The 26,336-nt window shown below is 31.6% G+C and overlaps 1 protein-coding gene across 14 annotated transcripts in view; it reads right to left on the reverse strand.

Moving 5' to 3' along the window:
• Window positions 1–26,336, reverse strand: part of LOC134718714 (talin-1-like) — a 146,274-nt gene that overhangs the window by 27,349 nt on the left and 92,589 nt on the right. For 13 of the 14 annotated variants that reach the window (XM_063581395.1, XM_063581394.1, XM_063581392.1 and 10 more), the window contains 19 exons: window positions 25,954–26,217; window positions 25,034–25,117; window positions 24,236–24,463; window positions 23,623–23,742; window positions 22,284–22,621; window positions 21,406–21,499; window positions 20,696–20,785; window positions 17,753–17,875; window positions 17,061–17,204; window positions 10,433–10,735; window positions 9,712–9,893; window positions 9,280–9,412; window positions 8,746–8,847; window positions 8,096–8,413; window positions 5,934–6,155; window positions 5,500–5,646; window positions 4,571–4,737; window positions 4,061–4,244; window positions 3,414–3,539 (listed from right to left, as the gene is read on the reverse strand). In XM_063581395.1, coding sequence (XP_063437465.1) covers window positions 3,414–3,539; window positions 4,061–4,244; window positions 4,571–4,737; window positions 5,500–5,646; window positions 5,934–6,155; window positions 8,096–8,413; window positions 8,746–8,847; window positions 9,280–9,412; window positions 9,712–9,893; window positions 10,433–10,735; window positions 17,061–17,204; window positions 17,753–17,875; window positions 20,696–20,785; window positions 21,406–21,499; window positions 22,284–22,621; window positions 23,623–23,742; window positions 24,236–24,463; window positions 25,034–25,117; window positions 25,954–26,217 — 3,369 coding nt within the window. Of the gene's footprint in view, window positions 1–1,348; window positions 2,289–3,413; window positions 3,540–4,060; window positions 4,245–4,570; window positions 4,738–5,499; window positions 5,647–5,933; window positions 6,156–8,095; window positions 8,414–8,745; window positions 8,848–9,279; window positions 9,413–9,711; window positions 9,894–10,432; window positions 10,736–17,060; window positions 17,205–17,752; window positions 17,876–20,695; window positions 20,786–21,405; window positions 21,500–22,283; window positions 22,622–23,622; window positions 23,743–24,235; window positions 24,464–25,033; window positions 25,118–25,953; window positions 26,218–26,336 lie in introns of those variants that run through there. The other variant, XM_063581397.1, reaches the window with a different exon arrangement.

The following is a 26,336-nucleotide window of genomic DNA, read 5'->3' on the forward strand; positions in this document are numbered from 1 at the left end:
TTTGAAAATATTTTTCTCAGTGTCATTTTTTTATACAACAAAAGGGTAGGTCAAAGAAAGTTATATATGTCGTAATAACCAATAATAAACTCAATAGTTTTAAACATTTATGTAAAAACATTAAATGATATTTTACAGAAATCATAACAACAATTAATTGGACAAAGCAAAATTTTGTTTGTCAAATTTTCATTTTTTCTTACTATATTGCAAATGTTTATTAGTATCTGATCTTTTATTTCCATAAAGGAAATCACCAGTTGAATAAATGTATGAATTTAATTATATATTTGATTTTTTTAATTTGAATTTTCAAAGAGTATGTTATATCGTTTAAAAGAAAGATTTCATGTTTAGAAAGAACAAGAGGGTCAAAAAATAGATTCTAAATTTCAATACCACTAAATAGATATTAGACAAACAAAATATACTTTGGCACTGCACCATCATTGAACTATCTAAATTACATCTTTTAAAAAACAGCAAATATTCACAATTAATAAATAATGATTTTGTTTATGTTTGTACCATCTGATAAATTCATCCGTGAAAAGAAATAAAGGATAGATTTTACTCATTACACTACATTTGGTACAAAACTTCTTTGATTCTTAGACCAAAAGTGCTGAATATTAGAATAACTGATCTAAATCTAGATCTGTTTTTTTTTTTAAATTATTAAACTTTCTCTAAGCAAGGCCATTTATAATTTCCTGAGTGAGGCTTAGCATCATATGGTTACAACCCATTTCATAAGTGTATGAGAAATAAACAAGTTAAGACATTGAAGACCTGATGGTGACCTTCTGCTGTTGTTTTTTCTATGGTCGGGTTGTTGTCTCTTTGACACAGTCCTCATTTCCATTCTCAATTTTATTTTAAGTTAAAAATGACTATGAAATTTTAAATGTTTCAATTTTATTGATATGTTGAATTATTTAAACACAATTTGTTGAAATCCCCTCAACCCCAATTATTTTTAAAAATAAATATGAACGTTATGAATTTAATGATTGATATGTACCATACAAAAGCATCCTAACATAAATATATAATCTACAAACAACAACATTGGCATGTACAGTGATATGTTTAGTTCTTTTCTTATAAAATCATGTCAACCCTATACGAAGGTTGCAAAAATACGAAAAAATCATCAAAACTTTCCCTTTAAAGCTTGGTCACACGAATCAGTAAAATTTACGAAATCGAAACCTTTTTCCGTTTGACAGAAGAGTTTCAAAGGAAATAATTTTTTTTATGACAAAATCTATCATAAAACAAAAATAAACCAAGCCATCTTCTTTTAACCATTTATAAAGTGATTGGCTAAAGATATGGATAAAACGAAAAAAATAGCCAGTTAAGAGACAATTGGTAAATTCCTTCTACAATTTACAACAATAGCAATCTTGTAGTATTAAAAGTATTAGAAGTCATCTTAGTAATAACAACATACGAATGAAGCTGCTTATAAACACTCCATAATATTTGTAACAAACTCAAAAGGATATACACACACTGCTAAATTTCAAAAAAGTGGTTGTCTGAAAGTTTGACTACCAAATCTTGCATAGTAACATTACAATTTTGTTTTTTGCAAAATAGTCAATAGTGAGGACCAGCAGATTTTCTTCCAAGGATCACCACAGGAAACAAAGATTTTGAGAACTTTGGCACAACAGCCTGTGTGATTCAAATGCTGTTGGTCATTCAGTTTAAATTCATTTCAATGCTTTGCATGTATATCCTTGATACAGTGTAAAATGGGCAAATATGATGCCACCATTAAATTTTGTTTCAAACTGAACATTTTCTAATTCTTTTACCATATACAGTTGAAAGCTTGTTGGGTTTAATGACAAATCAAGTTAAACTCTGTCTTAAGAAATGAGATTTTCATTTCAAAATATTTTTTGCAGACAAATACGAACAATTCGAATAAATTGTTTTGCAAAAAACAAAAAAAACACTGAAAATAACAAAATTTAAAGTTGGCATAGCACACAAACATTTATATAAAAAGGATTCCATTCTACTAAAACAGGGGTTTAACATGATGGTTGCTATGGAGAAACCAAGTTGTATATGTTAACAAATGCATCCATGGCAACAATGACACATGAACCACATTCACTATAGACACTGAAAGTTTTTTTAGTCCTGCATGGAATATGGTAAGGCAATTTTCTACTAATCAAATTATTTGCAAGCCCTTTCACTCAGAGCATGCTTGAACAAGAAATTTGATACCGCTGTGGACTATGACTCAACACGTAATCTGCTTTCTGAAATATAACCATAATACATCTAGGTTTTTCCATAGATAGAAAGCAAGCAAGATAGCAATCTAATTAAAATACAGTTCGTGAGTCCAAGCTTTGCTGACATGGACCTGACAACACTCCAGGGGCAGACCCAGCCATCTATAAAAGAGGAGGTTCCTAACCCAGAATAAAGGGGGGCTTCCAACTATATTTCCCCATTCAAATGCATCAATCTTCAAAAAAGAAGGGAGGTCTGACCCCCTCATTCAAAGGATAAGCCACTGCACTCCATTTTTACTCTTTGTTCTGGTTATTATTACATTAGCCAATGAAATTTCCACCTTCAATTTTGTGAAGGTGTGTTTTAATCCAACAAAATCAGAGGATTCCAAAAGTTCGTAATACAGGAAGTAGAATGAAGTGTTTTTAGGTCCTTGTAAGCAAAGCATGGAAGCATAATCTATATTTTAATCAGATTTCCAAAGAGGGTCACCACAGCAAATAGTGCCACAAAGACCATGGTGTTTTATATATCTCTTGTTCATTTTCTTAATATATTTATTTTAGAAAATCTGCATAATTCTGTAAATGGATACTTTTTAAAAATGCAAGCTGAAATCAGTAACAATAAATTCTTTAGTAATATTTCTTTTCTTTATTTGAATGATTTAACTGATCAGTTTATATACAAACTGTTTTGCTTATAATTAATTTACTTTGATGACCCTATAAGAAAATTGCCTTCATTTTAAAATTATGCACTTTATTTTCAGCAAAAAATGTTATATCCTAGTCCCCTACTTTAAAGTTTGTTTACATTATGTTAAGAGAGTTATACCTAATCATTCAATACAGAGAAATATAAGAATATATATATATATATGAATATAGCAACATAATTGTCTATTTTTCCTCTTGGATAATACTTTCTAGGGTATCCAAAACCAAATGCAATATATAAAACAACTGAATTTATAAAATTAATACATTCAGAAACTATAGTTGATGATATGATATAGATCTTAACCCTTCGCCAACTATCTTAAAAATAAATATATAAATAAATGCCCTCAGTTTTTTATGCAAATTAAAAGCTAAAAATAGCAAATAAATGAATTCTGAAGTCCAAACCAGGAAGTAATTTACCTTAGCAGATTCTTTGAGGTGTAACATAGCTGGGTCTTGTACACTTTTACCCGAAGCATTCTTGGTAGCACTGATAAGATCAGCCAAGGCTGAGGCAACATCCTTCACTGCGTTTATTAATAACACCTGAAATGTTCCAAAAGTACAATTTAAAATATTTTCATATGTCAGTATGTTGCTTTTATTTCTCAAACTCTAAAATACAAATTTCAGATAGAAAATTCTAGCACTGCAAGTTAAACATAAACATACTTATATGATATCAAATCTACATTTATCTAACTTTTCATTGGTTTAAATTCTTGGGCTGGTCAAACCTTTACATACCTTTATTACACCAAAAACACACTTATCTACCTTGGTGTTTGAGTAGAGCATATAGTGATTTGACATTCTGATTTTGACCTACTGACATCAGTCAACAATTGTTTTATGATATTTGGCAAGTGCTGTCAAATATTGACAAAGGTGTATAGTTCAAACTATTGCCAGAATTATCCTAAACACATAGCTTATCAGATATAACGGTATTAACCTTATTATATTTCAACTCTTTGAAAAATATTAAGTCAGATTTGAGAAGAAAAATGCCATAAACATTTTAAAATCAGTTCAACATTTTACATCTATTGATACTTTGTATTTACCTGAGCCTCTGGTTGGTCAGCTCCAAGTGAGGATGCCCCAAATTTGACGACATCAGCCAATCGTGTGATTGTTTTGACAGCTTGTTGGGCAGCACCTGCCAGCTGTTCTTGGTTAGAGGCTGCACCTGCCACCAATGTTTTGGTATCTTCTACTAAAGCCTTAGCTGTCTTCAGTATATTCTCTCTAAAAACCAAAATAAATTTGATATTCACAATAAAATGTTATTATCATCTATATTTCATTGGAGCACTTGCATTGAGACGTCAACTATCAAGTCGTCATCAATTCTTAAGTGACTTTTGAGTCTGGAACTATCAACTTATGTGTACTACCCATAAGAACATTGGTTAACTATAACAAGAATCAAAACAAAATTTTACCAATTATAATTAGTTCTCAATATTTAGTGAAACTTGCATTCAGCAATTTACTGCCTACAAACAGTTTTGAAAATTGAAGAACATTATTCTTCTTTCTTGTAACCCCTTTATAACAGTTACCCATCTTACCTATGATCAGTAAAGCTTTCCTCGCCTTCTCTGTTCAGAGTTCCAGCAGTGGCAAACATAATGGTAGTGTCAAGGTCAGCTATGATGCCACTGACAGTACTAGCAGCATTGATACAAGCCTGGGTACCTCTTGATCCTGCTTGTAAGGAGGCCAATACAAAGGCTACCTGTAAGAAATCAAGTATAAAGAATACAATTTTTTAAGAAACAAAGTATAAAGGTTTAATTGCCCCAAAGTTGGTAATCAGGTGCAAAAAGCATTAATTTTGACGATTTGTCGTCCTTTACCTTGACCCCAAAAGACCCAGGGATACTGGTAAAGGCACCCAGCTGTAGCCTGCATGTAGAGTGGACCCTAGATAACAAATTAAGCCCAACAGTTGTTAGGTGGGAATGAATCTGATCTTTGTTTCATCAGTCTGCAGAAGGTCATTTGGACCAAAAATACGGAATTTAACGATTTTTTTCTGATTTTTTACTTTAAATGGACAGTTAACCAGAAGTAGTTGTTTCTTATGTTTATTTCAATAATAATTAAGATTAGCAGTTATATGCATGCAGGTTTGCACTATTTTTGCAAGTTTTAAGCCTCTGAACTTCCTGTGTTGTCACAGAAGGGAAGCCCACCCCTCCAGAAAACTGAGTTTCATCTGATTTCAATTTTCCAGGTCCGTATTTGTGCTCAAAAGGCAATTTATAAATGAGAAACATGGCTTTAGATAGCCTCAGGTTGACGGAACATGCATAAATTTCGAATTATAAAGTAGCATAAAGCTGACTTCTCCAAGTATGGAACGTCATTGGAGCCAAAACACCAAATGATATTTTAGTATGCTGTTTTACAATAAGATCAAAATAGATTTGAAACTAAATTTGTGAGTATTCAGTTGTTCATGGATTTTATAAAATTAATGAAACATGACTATTACCTTCTCATTAACACTCCTAGCATGATCAGCCAGGTCTCTTTGTGCGTAGGTGTCCCCTGGGTTGCTCTGTAGGTTACCAGAATCTTGTACCAGTTCTATACAACTCTTTCCAAGATCCATCACGGTAGTTCTAATTCTGTTAGACACCTGGAAATGAAATGATAGACATATGCAATAGACCTTGATTAAATTAAAATGGTACAAGCTGAGGAATTGTCTAAATATAAACATTCTAATACTTTAAAATATATTTTGCATCCATTCCTTATTGTGTTTTAAATAAAATCTTATATGAGATTTTAGTTAAATGCCACTTAATATTTCTAATAAAATTTTAACTGTGGCTCTCACATGATTGTGGGGGCCTATCTGAAAACAATTTTAAAATGAAATTTTTCTCTAACAACCAATGAAAATGCTTCTCTAACACTTACATCAGAACTAGCAGACGCTCCAGCAGCTCCTGCAGAGTTGGCAGCCAGGAGGTCGTAATCTCTTGTCAGCTGATTGGCTAATGATCCCAGTTCTGCTGGATTACTGGTAGATTTACCCACCATGTCTTGGGCTGTCATGGCTATCTTCTTGGCCACACTGACCATGTTGGTTTGGAAATCTACATACGATTCTGTTTCACTGATCTGGATCTTCTGGTCAGTCTGAAAAGTTAATAAACAATGATTTTTAATTTTTGGCCAATTTATATTTTACGAAAATAATTTGACTTTTTCATAAAAAATGAGTCGTGGGGTCCATTTGATCACGATTCTTCATTAGAAAAAATTGTTATGCTAAATTGTCTTGCTTTCCTTTGGATTGTATATTGGGATATCATCAAAAAGGTGACAATATCTGTGAAGACATCTTTTTTTGCAGATCACTGAATAAAAAAAAAAGTTTGTCTAAATGTCATCTAAAAACTATTAGGGAAACAGATGTCACCATGGAATCTTGTGAAACACAATATCTCTCCCCTCTCAACTGTTACAGCCAATTGCATTAAGTGTGTAGGCAAAGGTAATATCTTTGGTTGGCTTGCTTGCTAGCTGAACCGTGAAGTAATTAAGGTCACTACCCTCCTATTGAAGTACCCTAGTCCTACAGAAAGGTAGATTGGTTATTTCTTAAAAGAGGGTATTTTACCTAACCTAATAATGTCTTCACGGTTCAGCTAGCAAGCAAGCTAACAAAAGACATTACCTTTAGCTACACACTAAATTCAATCAGCTGTAATCATAAGTAAAAAGCTCTACATATCTCTCTTCATAAAAATGATATATATATATATATTCCTTTTACACAAAATCAAAGAAATAGGAGAAAAGAAGTAATGTATCACATTTAAGACCAAAGGGTTGTGATTTTTCTTCCACAATAAGCCAATGGTACCAGAAAGCATATCGGCATATTACATTTTGTATATTGCAGGAAAATGATTTGCAAATTTATCAATGACACAATAGAAGTGAGCCTATTTATAAATTTTACAGGTTAAAGCCAGGTTTAATATTGTAAAGGTCCAAGGTCCAGGATCCAGGACCTATAAATGATTGAGAATGACCTTTCATAAATGAATATTTAAGTGGATGATTAATCTGAAAGAGACTGTGAGGACTATTCCATTAAAATGTATGTAGGACGGTAGGTAAGGAAATTGGTTTTAGAGGACTTTGATTGTAGGTCAATCTCAGTCCTTCAATGTATGCAAAATTTCAAATTGAAATTATTTTGGTTAACGGTTATTTTTTAAGTCCAGACCTTCCAACACCCATTCATTTTCATGGAATAGCCCAGACTGGAAAGATCAGGATAGAGTGCAAAAAAGTTAGGCTGAAGAATTCTGATTGTAAAAACATTTGTGTATTTCTCTGGTTATAGGTATTTCCTTTCAAAGCAACTCACCCTGAACCTCAATGTTGTCTAAATGCATATAGAATAACAAATCTTCAAAGTTGTATATTGAATAGCTCTACCACTACATGTAGGGTAGAAATCAATTCAGATCCTAAAATTTGTTTACCTAATTTTTATACAATAGCAGTTTTCTTCTTTTTTTTAAACAAATGAAACATTAAAGTAAATTGAACATTCATTTTTAATTGATTTTTTAAAAATTATTTATCTAAAAGAATATTTCAAGAAAAATTCCGTTTACATCACGACTCTCATTTGAAATTAGGCTAACTATTTCATTTTATTACAATTTTGCACTAAAAGGAAAATCCATTTTCACAGCATGTTCCTCGAGATAAAAATTATTCTAGTCAATATGAAATAAAATTTTCTTGAATAACTTTTCATCTACTTCACTCGTACTGTAGTTTAATGTTGTTCAATAGTTTAGAAGTGCTACATCTTATATTATTGTAGTACATTTTTAGAAGTGTTTTAAAAGTAACAGTACTAAAATAGTTCACATACAAAAAAGATGCAACCATAAATGAACAGCAGATTAAGGGGCAATAACTCTAACGTTAATTAATTTCAAAGGGAAGTATAAGCTCTTACCATCAGTCGAAATAAATTTGGCAATTTCAAAGGGCAGTAACTCATACCTTTGTTTTTAGATTATGTTACTTTAAAGGGCAGTAACTCTCACCTTAGTTATAGATTTGGTAATTTTCTCAATCATACTGGTAACCATGCCTGCCTGAGAAGCAGCTTCCTCCATGGCTTGTAACAGATCTTGTAACACGTCCCTCGTATTCTCAGCAGCAGTTTCAATATTTTCATGGGTATGAGTGGCTTTTGGATTACCTCCCCCTTCTTTACATGCAAATAAGAACTGTAGTGCTGACTCCATGACTGTTTTGGTAAGATCCAGCGTATGCGTCTGTTGTTTTGATGTTGTAGACTGGGAAGCAGCTCCCACAGCTCCGTCAGCAACTGGTTCAAAATAACTGGCCATCATAGTAACCTGTATATAATTTTATTGTGTCAATGTACATGTAAGTAAATCAAGGGCATTCCAGCTTGCAATGCATGGGGGATGTAAGGCAATTACATTAGTAATAATAAGTTGAAGGCTGTTGCATTTCCTTTAAAATAGTGTTGGAATTAACAGTAACATTTTTTTTACTATGGGGGTTGTACTTTCACTTTTGTCTACAGTAAGTTTCCATATAACCCAATATCTTCTGGTTCAGATTTAACAGCTACTTTCACTTTGTCTGCAATAACTTACCAAGACCTTCTGGTTTTAGATATAGCAGCTATGTAGCTAGTTTCACTTTGTCTATATTAACTTACCCTGTAACCTAGATTTTCTGGTTCAGATTTAGCTGCTATTTTCACTTTGTCAACCATATCCAGAATTTCTCTTGCACTTCCTATAATCTGTTCTTGGAAGCCCTGTTCAAAAAGTTTTAAATACTTGAAAACATTGAAAGACTAATGATTGGAAATAAGCAAAATAAATGTTTTAGAATTCATGAAATACTTAATCTTCAAGGACTTTAGTAACTTGAAATTTGTACAAAGAACATATCACATAACTTAAATTCGACAATTAGAAAAGAAAGAAAATACTTCAACCAAATATTCAAATAGATATAGGAAGATGTGGCGTGAGTGCCAATGAGACAACTCTCCATCCAAATAACAATTTAAAAATTAAACCATTATAGGTTAAAGTACGGCCTTCAACACGGAGCCTTGGCTCACACCGAACAACAAGCTATAAAGGGCCAAAATGAATGCTAAAATTCAAAGAAACTCATCGAAGATATAATGAAAGAATTTGTTTTCTGTCCCTAATCAAGAAGCACTTGCTTATGAACTTACCCGTAATGTTTTCTCAGTTCTTGGAGTAAGACTTTGACTGATAGCAGACAATGAAGCCTGGTCAAGACTACGGACACATTGATTAATAGTGTCAAGTGAATCATCACATTCCTTCTGGCCAGGGGCACAGTCCCTGAAAACGGAAGAGAAACGTTAATCACACTGCCAATATGTCCTTTATTAATTATTCATTACTATAATGATAATTTAGATTATCATAAGTTAAAAAGCTAACTTTGATATTTTTCTGTGAAAAAAACACTAAAAAACACTTGATTATTAGCATTTCTGAGTGAATATAAAATTTGATACAACAGTTCAGTTGAGACAATGATCAAGGTTTTTCTATCATACAAAATCATAATAGTCACAATGTATTAAATAAGTGGGCATATCTTACGAACTGAAAACCAATCAGAACTGACTACATACTTGATTGATGCTACTAATTTCTTAATGGCATCTGACACACTCTTTGAGTAGCTTGAATACATCTGGTAAGTGGGCGGATCTTTAGGATTGACAGCCAATTGTTTGGCAGCTTGGACCATGTTTGAAGCTCCTCCTATCATTGCCTTGCCAGCCTGGATGATTGGCTGCTGGGCAATTCTTGCCTAGAAAAAAGAAAACATAAAATATCATATTTATATGGTTTGAATTGATGATGCATTACTTGAAATTTATATTCTAATTGAAATAAATTTTCTTACACCTAGTGTTTACTTTACTAAAGTACATTTCATTGGCAAAAATAGCAAATGGAATACCATAGTGGGTTATTTTCACAGATGGAACAAAATCGCCAAAATAAATTCTGCCAATTTAAAAGTGCACATGCGTAGGTATTGATAACAGTCAAGAATCCACCAGATTAATAGACGCTAAATATATTTCGTATACCTGATTCAATGAAAATCACAAAATATTACATCCACAAAAAATAACCCGCTATACAATATGACACAAGTTACGAAAACATTAATGAAAATCCTCCCAAACACCTGTGACCTTTATTGCTCTATCTTTCCATCTCAACCCTCATATCTAAATACTATTAGCATGGTTATTTCCAGAACAAAAATATCATCATAAATGCATATATTATTTCACCACATTTGATTTAATATGAATGAACTATTTTATTAATTTTTACCTCTGCACTTATTTTTGCAGGCATGCTGGCAAACTCTGGTGAAGATGCAAAGGTAGATAACTCATCAACAGCGTTGATCAATGGCTTAGCAGCCTCTGCACATTTCTGTCTATTTTGTTCAGTGAAATCACTGTCCAATGCTTTAATAGCTTTAACAAGAGCTGCTGTGCTATTGGCTACATCCTTAGCACTCTGCACAAAATGTCTCTTTGCCACTGGATTGGTTGTTTTTGAAGATGCCAGACGACAGGCATTACACAATGATGATGTATGTTTGGCAACAACAGTAGCAGCAGACAGAACCTGAAATAGGTCAATCATAATATTTGAATATTATCTATCTGAAATTTGATTGGCTGACTCTAAGTCATTTGTCATAATTTGATTGGCTGACTCATAGTCAGTCACATGATTCCATAGAAATTGTTGTCATTCCAATAACATACAAAGCATAGCACATTGCAATTTAAATAATTATATAAATAGCATATTGCATTGGTATGTCACAAAATACAAAAGATAAATATAAAAGGTAAAAATTTAAGGAGGTTACTATGACAAAACATATATAAATAGACCAGATACATTATGTATAATCTTAAGACAAAATATGAGGTTGAATGAAATAACGCCCTGTGAACTATCACCAATCTACATTTCCAACAGTATTGCCATATCCATAAAAGATAGAATTAGGTGATATAATGATTGCAAATACCGCTACTTGAAGAAAACTCTTTGAAGGTAAATGTAAAACAACCAAATACTTAGATAATTTGAAGTCAATGAAAAAAGTCCCAATGATCTTATTAGAAGAAAAAGCCATTAAATAAGAATTATTTCGAGAAAAAAAATGCTTTCAAATTATCATTATTATACTATTTGCTCTATGATATATGTATTAATGCTGTTAGACATGACATATTTCAGTATAAAGCAACTATAATACAAGTCGATGTTTCTTTACAAAAAGTTTTGTATATCTTCAAAATGTTTTAAATACACATCATCTGTGTCGTAAGATGCTCTGACATCAAATATTACTGATTTCTTAACTATTTCTTGTACAACTATTTTTCTAGATATTCTGTTGACATTCCCAGGCATATGATGTGCTGAACATATCACTTGCATGTGTAATACATGTGTTATACAAGTGTGTTTTACATTCTTTAAAAAAAAGGCATACACACTGTCTAAAAACACACAAACTTGATTCAAAACACGTTATTAACAATCTTTTTATAGTCCAAAATTTTTACAATATTTGTTTCAAAATAAACATTGAAGAAAGTGTTTCGTAAAAAAAGAAAATGACAAAAATAACTTACAACATTTAAGCAATTTATTCAAGAATAGAGTTTAGTTTCAGGCGAAAAATTCAGGATTTGATGTTAGGGGCTCCCGAAAATAATGAGTTAAAGGATAATTTTAGACCCTCTCAAAAATTTGCTGCAAAAATTGCATGTTTTTCTTTTTTTTTATGGCCCATGTCAAAATCTGTCAGAGTTAACAAAAGGACCAAGAAATATATAGGAAGTTGCTGCTAAGGCAGTCACACCTCTTTCCAACTGACTTAGCGTTAACATATCAACAGTGCAAAGCATTTTACATTTGCTTGTTCTTGTTTTCTTAAGATTCTAAGATTGTGTCAAATAATGTTCAAAACATACAATATTTCTCCCAGAAGATAACTTAATAAATGAGTATCCACAATGATTTGTATGTTGTCAGACCTGCCAACTTTTAAAATCCTCATAGGAAATAACCAGATGCTCCGCAGGGCGTAGCTTTATACGACCGCAGAGGTTGAACCCTGAACGGTTGGGGCAAGTATGGACACAACATTCAAGCTGGATTCCGCTCTAAATTTGGATTGTGATTAAATAGTTGACACAGCATAGGTTTCTGACACAGAATGAATGTATTCAAATGAACTTAAAATTTTTGTTTTCTCTTAGAGCAATTTACTATGCTGTTGAATATTAATCCTCTCAAAAAAATGTTTGAAGAAATTTTCTTTTTATTTATGAAATTTCAAATGAGAACCAGATGCTCCGCAGGGCGTAGCTTTATACGACCGCAGAGGTTGAACCCTGAACGGTTGGGGCAAGTATGGACACAACATTCAAGCTGGATTCCGCTCTAAATTTGGATTGTGATTAAATAGTTGACACAGCATAGGTTTCTGACACAGAATGAATGTATTCAAATGAACTTAAAATTTTTGTTTTCTCTTAGAGCAATTCACTATGCTGTTGAATATTAATCCTCTCAAAAAAATGTTTGAAGAAATTTTCTTTTTATTTATGAAATTTCAAATGAGAAAAATTTAACCCAATTTTTTATTCACATCCCCCTTTCCCTTATTCCAAAACTAATTTCAATTAAAATATTCTAATGGAGTTTGCAACAATTACTAATTTAAATACATGATGTAAAAAAACTGCTTGTTATCACTGAATGGTAAAGATTATTTAAATTTATCAGTTGGTAGTAAAAAGTGAATATACATTGTATATTGTATATAACAAAGATTTAAGTTGATTCTGGACAAAGAAAGATAACTCCAATTAAAAAAAATTCTTGCAGATATTTCTTGCTTACTATACTGGACAAAGAAAGATAACTCTTAATTAAAAAAAAATTTGCTATTTCACAATATTGTGAAATTAGATATTTCTTGCCATTGCACAATACTGTGCAACTGAAAAGACTTGCTATTGCACAATACTTAATATAATAATTTTAGATCCTGATTTGGACCAACTTGAAAACTGGGCCCATAATCAAAAATCTAAGTACATGTTTAGATTCAGCATATCAAAGAGGCCCAAGAATTTAATTTTTGTTAAAATCAAACTTAGTTTAATTTTGGACCCTTTGCACTTTAATTTAGACCAATTTTAAAACTGGACCAAAAATTAAGAATCTACATACACAGTTAGATTTGGCATATCAAAGAACCCCATATATTCAATTTTTGATGAAATCAAACAATGTTTAATTCTGGACCCCGATTTGGGCCAACTTGAAAACTGGGCCAATAATCAAAAATCTAAGTATATTTTTAGATTCAGCATATCAAAGAACCCCAAGGTTTCAATTTTTGTTAAAATCAAACTAAGTTTAATTTTGGACCCTTTGGACCTTAATGTAGACCAATTTGAAAACGGGACCAAAAATTAAGAATCTACATACACAGTTAGATTCGGCATATTAAAGAACCCCAATTATTCAATTTTGATGAAATCAAACAAAGTTTAATTTTGGACCCTTTGGGCCCCTTTTTCCTTAACTGTTGGGACCAAAACTTCCAAAATCAATACCAACCTTCCTTTTATAGTCATAAACCTTGTGTTTAAATTTCATAGATTTCTATTTACTTATACTAACGCTATGGTGCGAAAACCAAGAAAAATGCTTATTTGGGTCCCTTTTTGGCCCCTAATTCCTAAACTGTTGGGACCAAAACTTCCAAAATCAATACCAACCTTCCTTTTGTGGTCATAAACCTTGTGTCAAAATTTCATAGATTTCTATTGACTTAAACTAAAGTTATAGTGCGAAAACCAAGAAAATGCTTATTTGGGCCCTTTTTGGCCCCTAATTCCTAAAATGTTGGGACCAAAACTCCCAAAATCAATACCAGCCTTCCTTTTATGGTCATAAACCTTGTGTTAAAATTTCATAGATTTCTATTCACTTTTACTAAAGTTAGAGTGCGAAAACTAAAAGTATTCGGACGACGACGACGACGACGACGCCGCCAACGTGATAGCAATATACGACGAAAATTTTTTCAAAATTTGCGGTCGTATAAAAATTGAACCCAATTTTTTAATCACATCCCCCTTTCCCTTATTCCAAAACTAATTTCAATTAAAATATTCTAATGGAGTTTGCAACAATTACTACTCATTTAAATACATCATAAAATATTAAGATGTAAAAAAACTGCTTGTTATCACTGAATGGTAAAGATTATTTAAATTTATCAGTTGGTAGTAAAAAGTGAATATACATTGTATATTGTATATAACAAAGATTTAAGTTGATTCTGGACAAAGAAAGATAACTCCAATTAAAAAAAATTCTTGCAGATATTTCTTGCTTACTATACTGGACAAAGAAAGATAACTCTTAATTAAAAAAAATTTTGCAATTTCACAATATTGTGAAATAAGATATTTCTTGCCATTGCACAATACTGTGCAATTGAAAAGACTTGCTATTGCACAATATTTAATATAATAATTTTAGATCCTGATTTGGACCAACTTGAAAACTGGGCGCATAATCAAAAATCTAAGTACATGTTTAGATTCAGCATATCAAAGAGGCCCAAGAATTTAATTTTTGTTAAAATCAAACTTAGTTTAATTTTGGACCCTTTGCACTTTAATTTAGACCAATTTGAAAACGGGACCAAAAATGAAGAATCTACATACACAGTTAGATTTGGCATATCAAAGAACCCCAATTATTCAATTTTTGATAAAATCAAACAATGTTTAATTTTGGACCTCGATTTGGGCCAACTTGAAAACTGGGCCAATAATCAAAAATCTAAGTACATTTTTAGATTCAGCATATTAAAGAACCCCAAGGTTTCAATTTTTGTTAAAATCAAACTAAGTTTAATTTTGGACCCTTTGGACCTTTATGTAGACCAATTTGAAAACGGGACCAAAAATTAAGAATCTACATACACAGTTAGATTCGGCATATTAAAGAACCCCAATTATTCAATTTTGATGAAATCAAACAAAGTTTAATTTTGGACCCTTTGGGCCCCTTTTTCCTTAACTGTTGGGACCAAAACTCCCAAAATCAATACCAACCTTCCTTTTATAGTCATAAACCTTGTGTTTAAATTTCATAGATTTCTATTAACTTATACTAACGCTATGGTGGGAAAACCAAGAAAAATGCTTATTTGGGTCCCTTTTTGGCCCCTAATTCCTAAACTGTTGGGACCGAAACTCCAAAAATCAATACCAACCTTCCTTTTGTGGTCATAAACATTGTGTTTAAATTTCATTGATTTCTATTTACTTTAACTAAAGTTATTGTGCGAAAACCAAGAATAATGCTTATTTGGGCCCTTTTTTGGCCCCTAATTCCTAAACTGTTGAAACCAAAACTCCCAAAATCAATCCCAACCTTTCTTTTGTGGTCATAAACCTTGTGTCAAAATTTCATAGATTTCTATTAACTCAAACTAAAGTTATAGTGCGAAAACCAAGAAAATGCTTATTTGGGCCCTTTTTGGCCCCTAATTCCTAAAATGTTGGGACCAAAACTCCCAAAATCAATACCAGCCTTCCTTTTATGGTCATAAACCTTGTGTTAAAATTTCATAGATTTCTATTCACTTTTACTAAAGTTAGAGTGCGAAAACTAAAAGTATTCGGACGACGACGACGACGACGCCAACGTGATAGCAATATACGACGAAAATTTTTTCAAAATTTGCGGTCGTATAAAAATTTGTCAATTTATATTTAAAGTGTTCTATCGTATATGTCCAGTAGAAACAAAACATGTATATTGGCAGGTCTATGCTGTAAATTACTTAAAGTAACCCGATTAATTCAGTCCTTATATTCCATGGCCCCTTATTGGTTACATTAAAGATGAATGCATTCACAATGAAAAAAAGTCAATCCATAACAGGGCAGGAATCAAAATCCAGGAACCATTAAGAGATTTTAGTGAGTTAGAATTTCACGCTCTCACAAATTGGAAAGTTCAATAAGGGGGACGAAATGAATTAATCAGGTTAAATCTAAGGCAAATATGAATATATGGCTAACATGATTTTAAAGAAGACTTATATATATAATGTTTAGAGGGGGTCAATAAAATACACAATTACACGTGTGTACTAGCAGACAAGACAATAGTGAAGTAGGAAATGTAAGTGAGAGTCAAAGTTCATCAACAACTTTTGAAGAGTTTGATGAATTTTCATGAGAAACTTTTGCCAAAATAAAGAAAAAGTCTTTTGAACTCTTTCAGCATATCTCTGAACTTATGACTCTCTTAATAAAGTAACACATAGCAGTACAGATAAAAATAAACTAAAATGGAAGAAAGATGTTTGTCTAAAGACATACATATATCGTATGCAGAAACGTACCATTGACCTAGACGTCCATGAAGAGTAATACTTATAAAAGAATAATGAGGAGCAATTAGACCTGGAATATTAGGGTTGTTAAAATAAATTATTGAATTTGAATTTAAAAAAATTCTAAAATATAAATAATATTTCTACTACATAATGATTAGACTATAATTTGTATTTGTATAAATATAGATAATTATTGATTCCAACCAAAAAATCGAAAAAAATCTTTTAACTAATGACATTTACAACAAAATATATCAGAAAATGGTGACAAAAATATTTAACACAAATGTTTCGCTTTGTAAAAAATGTTAAATTTTTATAAAGGACCAAACATGGGTACAATATAGTTATAAAACAATGGACCTCCAACAAGTAAAGGCATACTAGTACATCACCTTACAATTCATCTAAACACAAATTTGCAAAATTATGTAATTTTCATTTAAATATCTATCACAAATAAATTATTATAAATTCTCTATTGTTTACCTGTTGTTGAGAGCTTGCTGGATTGGCAAGGTTCTGGCAGGCAAGTTGTATTGCCTGATTTGCTCTGGCAAACTGTGACTGGTCTACCAATCCTGGTCGCCCTGGTTCTGAGGCCTTGTCTGATATTCCAACTAAATAAGCTGCCTAGAAATAGAAAGGCATTGAAATATTTATGTCTTTAAAGAAACAATATAAGGAGAAATGATTACTCAATCAGTACACACAGAAATAATAATGCTCAATAGTGGTCCCAATTTCATCCTTACTTGTTAATTTTGTTCATATATTTCATTTTCAGTAGACAAATAAATAACGATCTTAAATCTTGACAGTGTATTGTTTGTTATTGTTGTCTTTGTTCGTATTTCTGTTAATTTTTGGGGGGACTCTGTTGTTGGTGATTGTTGTGCTCTGATGTACCCTCAGTATATTTTATGAATATTTTTATGTAATATTGTATTTTCCTTTTTTATCATTTTTATTCTCATGGCATTGCATCTCAGCCATGTAAGTTTATTTGGTAGAGAAATTAAATTCCTTTTGCTTCACAAACAATTTAGTTTAAACCAATTTTAAAACTAATGAATAAATGTATAGTTTTATACATTGAATGACAAAATTTAGTTTTTTAATCAATTAAAATCTCATGAAGGTAACAGCAACTGTTATCACTTTTAAAAGTCAATTCTTACCTGTGATGAAGCCTCTGTTAGGCCACAGACTGACCCAGCAAAGTTGTGAACAGAATCACAGAAATCATCTAGTTCTCCTTTCTTAGCATGGTTAGTAATACCTGTCATAGACTCACCAAGGTTCTGTAGAGAAAATATACAACATTAATAAGTGTTACATATATTACTAGAGGCTTCAAAGTGGCAAGCATCTGCCCAATAGTTTAAAAGGCTTTAAAGTGGCAAGCATCTGCCCAATAGTTGAAAAGGCTTCAAAGTGTCAAGCATCTTCCCAATAGTTGAAAAGGCTTCAAAGTGGCAAGCATCTGCCCAATAGTTGAAAAGGCTTCAAAGTGGCAAGCATCTGCCCAATAGTTGAAAAGGCTTCAAAGTGGCAAGCATCTGCCCAATAGTTGAAAAGGCTTCAAAGTGGCAAGCATCAGCCCAATAGTTGAAATTTTTTAAAGGCTTGATCATTCATTTTGCTAGCTTTTCATAGACATTTGGTTCTAAAAATGTTTATACAATTAGTTATCAAAGTTACCAGTCTTATAATTTGATAAGCTAAATGCATGTTTCGTCTACATAAGACTCATCAGGGACACTCACATCAAAATATTTAGAAAGACAAACAAGTATAAAGTTGTTTATATCTGTATTGTATACAAATATCTAAAAATTGATCTTCAAAAGTCTGATCCATATTAATAAAAAAAAAATCCTAAGAGATTTATAACCCAAATAAAACTTCCTTGTTCTATTTATAACATGAATTGAGTCTCGTTTACTAGCTTCATCTTGATAAAATCTGATATGTATAGTGCTGAATAAATCCCTTTTATTTATATTTTCTGTTACAACTCACGATATGATTATGCAATACAGTGGATTCATTTATTTTCATGAGTATTAATTTTCGTGGATTGCTGAATACTTGCATTTTTGTGGATAGTAGGTTTTGCGGTTTTACTATTTTCTGTATACAGAACATACTGGAAAATTTTATTCGTTGAACATTTGAATTCGTGGTTCACCAGTACCCAGGAAATCCACGAAAATTGGTATCGAACGAATATTAATGAATCCACAGAATTTCGATTTGATAACACAACAATAACTTTATCAACCAGTGTTGCTCATTTATAAAAAAAATCATAAAAAAATTACTTGGGAGTATTGATAATAAAAGAAACAACTTGTAAGCAATATTTTATTTAACCTGTCTGTGTGTCGTGTTTATAAAAATGAAATTTCAACAAAACTGAAAATAAAGTGACAATATTAAATGTGGCCCTTACAAATGATATGTGTTTTGAAATGAATTTTGGACTATTCCATTTTGATGAAAATAGTAGAGATCTTATTAATTTGGAATGACTTTGTTAATATGGATAAGTGTACTATAGAATTCAGATGGTAAAATTGGGTTAGTGTACAAGGAGAATATGGACTATTGCTTCTAAAATATGGAAAGGTTCGGAAGGGATAACCAAGGTACATTTATTTGACAGGATAGACACATGAACAGTAACAAAAACAAATACAGAGTTTCATGCCAACATGTACACCTGAATCTTTAACATGCAATGGAAAACAAAAGAGTGCATCCAGCATCTTGGAATTAGTTCTATCCTTATTTCAGATCATCATGCAATAAATGTCTAAGCCCTAAACCCTTTACAATACTGGCCATTTCCCTGTTACGAAGTTTTTTGGTTGTTAAAACCCACCTCCCATGAAAAATCAAGCCCGAGTTCAATTTTCACATTTCCATGATGGATGGTGGTTTTCTAAAATCCTCGTAAAGTAAAGATACACAAATATTTTTCTTTTTTAAAATTTCATTTAAGTTAGTCAAAAAGTAAGAAGTGCTTTCCAGCCCTTTAATTAATAATTTTCAGATTCCATTTTTTGGGGGGTCTGGATACACACTTAGTTTTCATCAACTAATAGTGTGAGGACAAGGTGTTAAAAATATATAAAACAACTAAATTTACCCAAACGTGTCCCTGAAACAACCTGTACACATCAAAACCATTCAACCATATATAGTATCAACAAGTAGACATTATATAACATGCTCTCAAAAACGAATACTACTAAAGGTCAAATGATAACATTCTCATAAAGTCTAAGCAAAAATGTAATGAAACCTTGTTAAACTGGCTTATTTCTGTCAGAGAGACATTCATAATTCAATTCAAGTTGCAAATAAATAAAAAAAATATTACAGATAATTAGGTGAAAAAAGGCCTAAAATTTAAAAAAAAATTCTCATAGCTAAAATTTAAAAAAAAATTCTCATAGCTAAAATTTAAAAAAAAAATCTCATAGCTAAAATTTACCAGAAAGTCTACAAGGTTTCATACCTAATCAAAAGTTTAAAAAGGAGAAAAAAATATATATAAGCAACTTAATCAATCATCAAAAAGAACAATAAAAACTAAGGGAGGTAAGAAATATGAGTAGGTGTTTTATTTTCATTCATTTTTTTTTTCAAAATTAGTAAGATTTCAATCACAGTACTTTGTAAGTGTATGTACAAATGTATATGATTTGATGTTTATTAGTTAGCTAGTGTATTATGCCAATTTATATTCAGTATGAAGCTCATTACAACAAAGGCCATTCATATGTTAACCTATTGTCTTTTAAATGTGTATTTCTATTAAAAGATAGCTCTTGAATCTAAATTTCTCATATGAATTGTCAGTCAATCTATCAACATGTTTTAAACACATAATAACTGTACATTAAATTTCAAAATCTTACAGTTTTTTAAATATCATTTTAAAATTAACAAAATTGACCATAAGTAAAAATTTGGCTTTAACATATGTATAACCTCCCCTGTAACCAATATTATCTATATGTATTTGTTAACCAATGGATATGAAGATGCTTATATTATATGTTGCAATATAAGTATAAAAGTTCAAAAGGTTAAAGGTTAAATGTACTTACCTTTGACCTCTCCATGACAGCATCTAAACATTCAAAGTAAGACATGTCTGTCACAGGTTCATTAGCACTCTCTAATAGATTCTGCATCATCTGCAAACAAAATTATAGTGTTATATAAACATAGATATAGAAAGAGTACAGGATATTGTAATGTTTATTTCAGCTTTTTAAATTATTCAAACTGGTAAGTGTCATGTATTTTTCAGCAAGACATATTTGATCCCACAAAAATATGTGCCTGTACTATTTCTGGCTATAAGAGGGGGTGAATGTGTGGTTTTTCATTTCTGTATTTTTTTAATGTTAAAGGTCATTTTTCTCTTTTGTTTATACTTTTTGACCCTTATTCTCTATCCTTTATATTCTAGCATCTTATCATTCTCTATTTTGAAAACCCCTATCCACACCACTCCAATATGGACCATGAGGTGTAAGGGATAGTGTGGACTTCAATCTTTTCAGACAAGTTGAATGTTAAAGTAATGATTGGCTTGAACTGTTTGAATGTCTAATATTTTTGGTGTTTCCTAATATTCCTTTAAGTATAACGTACTATTTTTACAAGATACTTTTTTCAATTTAAAGGAATTTTCTATTATTTTTTGTTTGTTTTGAACAATAGTGAAAGGCTTTCATTCTTGTATGTAAATTATTTATTCTTTCTAAATTTTTAGTTTCTGTCTGGTATGACATCCATATTTGAGTAGTACCTGTATTTGTCTAAGAGCATTGTCACATTCCTTCTGTCCTGGTGCTGACACTGTACAGGTGTTTATTAACTGGTTAATACTTTCTGTTACTGCCCTGGGAATAGAAATAAAATAATACATTACTAAACATAAATAATTTTATTTTGGATGTAATGCGTCCTCTGATTGGCTGACGTTATTTTGTTATCAGCCTATAGACATAATTTGGTCATGTGATCGTGAAGTCATCAACATTTTTTCATGGTTTTCTACGTTTTAAAATAGAATTTTTAATTAAATTATAAGAAATGACTGTAATATTTTTTCTGTCAATTGGAAATAACATAAAAAATGTGGTACACACTGTTAAATATCCTGTTACGTGCGTTATTCAGTGTGCACCACATTTTTTATGTTATTTCTTCAGACAGAAAAAATATTAGTCATTCCTTAAATAAATATTTATTGTAATGTATGTTTACCCAGACTTCTATAGTATCTTGTAGACAAGTCCAAAGAGGAAAAGTCTTTTTTTTGTCCTTTTTTTGTACATGAATAATGTTCTCTTGATTCATAACCTAAATATTTACTTAATTACGAAAAAATATAACAGCACAAATATAGTCTAGGAATATGGTGGATTCCATTATTTTCGTTGGTACCAATTTTAGCGTATTGAGAAAACTTTGGACATTTGATTTGACAATTTGGCCAAGTCTGTATTCGTTGAATATTTAAATTAGTAGTTTTCCTAAAATCAAGAAATTCAATAAAATTGGTATCCGACGTATAATAATGCATCCACCGTATATAAATTTTCCAATCATAAAATTATCAACAGTAACCTCCACCCCTGCAGCAGTTTCTCAATTTTGTACAAGATCATATTTAAAATTTACCTTGCAGCATTTTGTAAGAGATTCTTTGAGTTTGGTGCATTAGGATCGGCAGACACTTGTTTGGAAGCCATTAAAAGTTTACTAGAAACCATGGAAACACTTCTCAAACCTCCTACAATCTGGCTCTGCGTTTCATTATCTTTTGTTATTCCAGCAATGGTTAGTCCTGTTTTCACAAATTCTTCATAGGTGGCACTATATTGGCGAGTGGACTCGGCGAGAAGTTTAGGAGCACCACGAGATGATGTGACGATGTCACTAGCGGCTTGGTTTAGATTGACAGCTACATTGTTCATTTCTAACTGTACATCCTGGAAGCTCTTATTTGTGTGTGGAAACTGTGAATAAAATATAAGTATATATATATTCAGAGAGATTTTTGTTTTTTTGTTTTATTTTTGTAAAAGGGGGTTGTAGTCTGAGTAGTTTACTGCTCTAAGATACATCTCTGCTTCATTGTTTCAATTTAGAAAGCCATGTTCAAATAAAAACAAGATCAAGCCTCACGGTCATAAAACTTTCGAGCATGATTTTTGTACTCAGACTTGAAAATCAATCAATTAAATTGCTGGATTTCATGTTTCGAGCATGATTTTTGTGCTCATGTTTTGAGCATGATTTTTGTGCTCAGAGCACTGAGCAAAGTTTTATGCCTTCAAGACCTGTGCTGCTGAATGCAACTGATTGAGGTCACAAGTGTACTGAAGCATAACTTATGAAGAGATCAAGACCAAAAATAAATCATTCCCTTTCATTGAAGTCAAGAAAACTTTGATGAAACAATTTCCTTTAACAATGAGTGTTGTAAATTATCAAACTCTTGACAAATAGGGAGTAAATGCACGGCAGATGTTAAATTTGCTTACATATTACAACTCATCATTATCAAGCACCAAACCTATCAGACAATTTAAAATGGCCATACAAGTTTGATGAAAATTTTCAGTGTGTAATGAGATTTTTAATTTTTTTTTAATTACCATCGGTGATACAGGTAAAAGCAGTGAAACATACAAATGCTATGAAAAGTTGTTTTTTTGAACCCTTGAGATATGCTTGCTTAACACACAGTTGAAGTGATACAGCAAAATCTATTCTTTATCTGTACTCATCTGGCACCTTCTATGGTTGGGTCTCATAGAAACCCTAATTAAATTTATATTACTTTATGTATTTAGGGGTTAAATGTTCTGAAGAATAAATAGCCAAAAAGAGATACAGTTGAGTTAGCATCATAAAATGAATGTAAACATTTAAAGATCAACGTTGGCCTCTTACAATCAGCATCAACATAAAAAGAGGGAACACAATATGGTCTAGGGGAGACAATTATATTTACCTGTGTAACAGCCAGAGCTTGAAAGGAGTCTGTGATTTGTCTGATAGCATTGTCTATATCTCTCTGACCTGGCAAACAATTCACACAGTTGTTCAGAGCATTGGATACTGATTTGGCAACCTAGAAAAAACATTTAATTAGAATATTTAATTATTTAGGTATTTCTTTGGCAAAAGAAAGATGTTTGTATTAAAATAAAGCATCCAACTTTTAAAAAAAACAACAGTTTTCTAAATGTTTTTATAAAAGTTTCAAATTGTTTTTTTAGTCATTTTACTTTGTCATATTATCATAAATTAGCAGTTTTCATTCAAAGATAATTTGTTTTCCCTTAAACAAATGTGAAATTTAGCAGAGTTTATTTTTCAAATGTTACCGTTGCCTTATGGATAATCATTTCAAAATTGACAATATTTGAATACTCTTTAACAATTTAGTTTAAAACAAATTAAGAAGCACAAAATCTTTCATTTCATCATTCCAAATCTCCTCAAAATTTAGAAGCATTGAATTTTTCAATTTATCATTTTAAATTTCTTTAAAAAATAAGAAGCAGTTAATCTGTCATTTTATCGTTCCAAATCTCTTTAAAATATTGAGAATCATTAATTACCTGGTTTAATCTTTGTTGATTCTCTGGATTTTCAGGATCATTCATGGCTTTCTTGGCCTCCTCCAATAATTTTGTTGACTGGTTAATTACCTCCCTTGCACTGTCCACAACAAGTTCCTGTACTTCACGGTCGTCTGAGGTAGCTGCCACACCTCGAGTGGCATCAGCCAGGACACGTAAAGCATTGGCTGTATCTTTGGCAGCTATTCCTACGTAATTGTCATTACCCTACAAAACATTTCAAGGTTTTTAATTATTAGTTAAACACTCTTTAATACACAGGATTAATTACTAATTCCTGCATATTTGATACTGGTACTTACAGATAATGTGTTTTTTATAACTGATTTTCATTGTCCTTATATTTATGTATGCAACTTATTTATTTCTCAGATCAAGTTCAATAAGGGGGTGTAGTGATCAACTCTTGACCATGTGCCTGACTGAATTCAGGAATCTTAGATGCTTTTTTGGGGGGTTATTTTTTTCCAATTTGGTGATGACAGCACATTTTTAGTCTTTCTGTTATATGAATTTTAAACTTTTCAACACTTGTTGCAATTTCAAGATGAATGCATCTTCTTTTACTACACAAGTAAAACAATTCAGTTCAAGTTAAAGCAATTCATGTCAGAGATATTACTTCACATATATTATCAGAATCACAGCTTTAAATAATACATATGATAATTTCTCTATTTGAGGTCTATAAAGATTGTGATTATCTGCTCAATTCTATTTCTCCTTCAAGTCGGTGAATTGAATGCAATGGTATATTATAAGATCTAGAATACGTACCTGTGAAGCAGCTGTCAGGAGTTGTGCCATGGCAGATCCTACTGTCTTAGAAGTAGCTCCAAGTTTAGATGCTGACGTCTCAGCCTGCAAAACAAATAATAAAATATATATCATCTGTTAACAATTTCAGAAAAAATGGGGGATCATTTTCAATTCTAGTTTTTCTTCTTGACAATACACAACTGTGTAGGTCAGAATCTATGGTGTTATAACGATATAATAGATGACTAAAAAAATGCAGCCTCCTGTACAGTTGAAAGTTCATTTATGCTTTTTCAAAAGAGGGTGTTTCTTAACTTACAAGATCATCAAAGGACAACAGTCCTCAGAAGAATTGTAGGCCAGAAACATCTTTAAGGAGGTATTGAACACCTTGCCAAAAAATAATTTGGCTCGTTTAATTTTAATAAAATTTTGACAAAGTATTTACTTTGACCCTTTGACAAAAATATAAAAATTTCAAAAAACTTGAACCAACCATTTTATCAGAAATTAATACACTGGTCATATAGCAGTTTGACAAACACTTATTTTGATCATTTAGAAGCTTAATATTACCTAAACAAAGCAAAATATTTAAAACGTTTAGCTGATTTTACAGAGTTATCTCCCTGTAGTGTTAGGTTCCACCTTAAGAACATGAAAAATTATCATACAGAATGGTCAAAAGATAGTTTTAGAAAATAGGGACAAGTATTAAAGGGACGACATCAAAAGTTCAATGAAGGATGAAAAACTTAATTCATATAGTTTTTTCACTGACCCCCCTACCCCCCTCTTAACTTAATTTGGGAAAAATTTATTGACCAATATGTAAGTTTTTTATCCTTCATTGATTTTTTGATGTCCCTAAATATAGGGTTGGACAACCATGAATATATAACCAAGAAATTTTTTGTATAAGTACAATGACAACTTACAGTTTCTCCAGGTAGAGGTCTGAGTTGTCCATGTTGGGCAGATCTTTTAACTTCAATCATTTCAGAGTCAAGTGTTTGTAGCTGGTCTAAGGCACTGTCTATCTCCAAGGACCCATATGCCTCTTCTGATTTAGAGGTGGAGGACCTTAGTTCAGCCAAGGCATTGGACATGACCTTGACAGTATGGCTCAAGTTCAAGGCTGCAGCCTGGTCACCAATTGTTGGATTGGCAGCATTAGATGCAGCTATTAAGGCACTAGCAGGCTTTAAAGAAAGAATTGGTGGTTAACATACCTCAAGCAGACATTATCATTATTCGAAATAAAATAGATTTTACGTTTAATAGATTTCTTAAAATATTTCCATTTTCTGAAAAACACGAA

The sequence above is a fragment of the Mytilus trossulus genome, chromosome 5 (genome assembly GCF_036588685.1).
Source record: "Mytilus trossulus isolate FHL-02 chromosome 5, PNRI_Mtr1.1.1.hap1, whole genome shotgun sequence".
In the NCBI taxonomy this organism is placed as follows: domain Eukaryota; kingdom Metazoa; phylum Mollusca; class Bivalvia; order Mytilida; family Mytilidae; genus Mytilus; species Mytilus trossulus.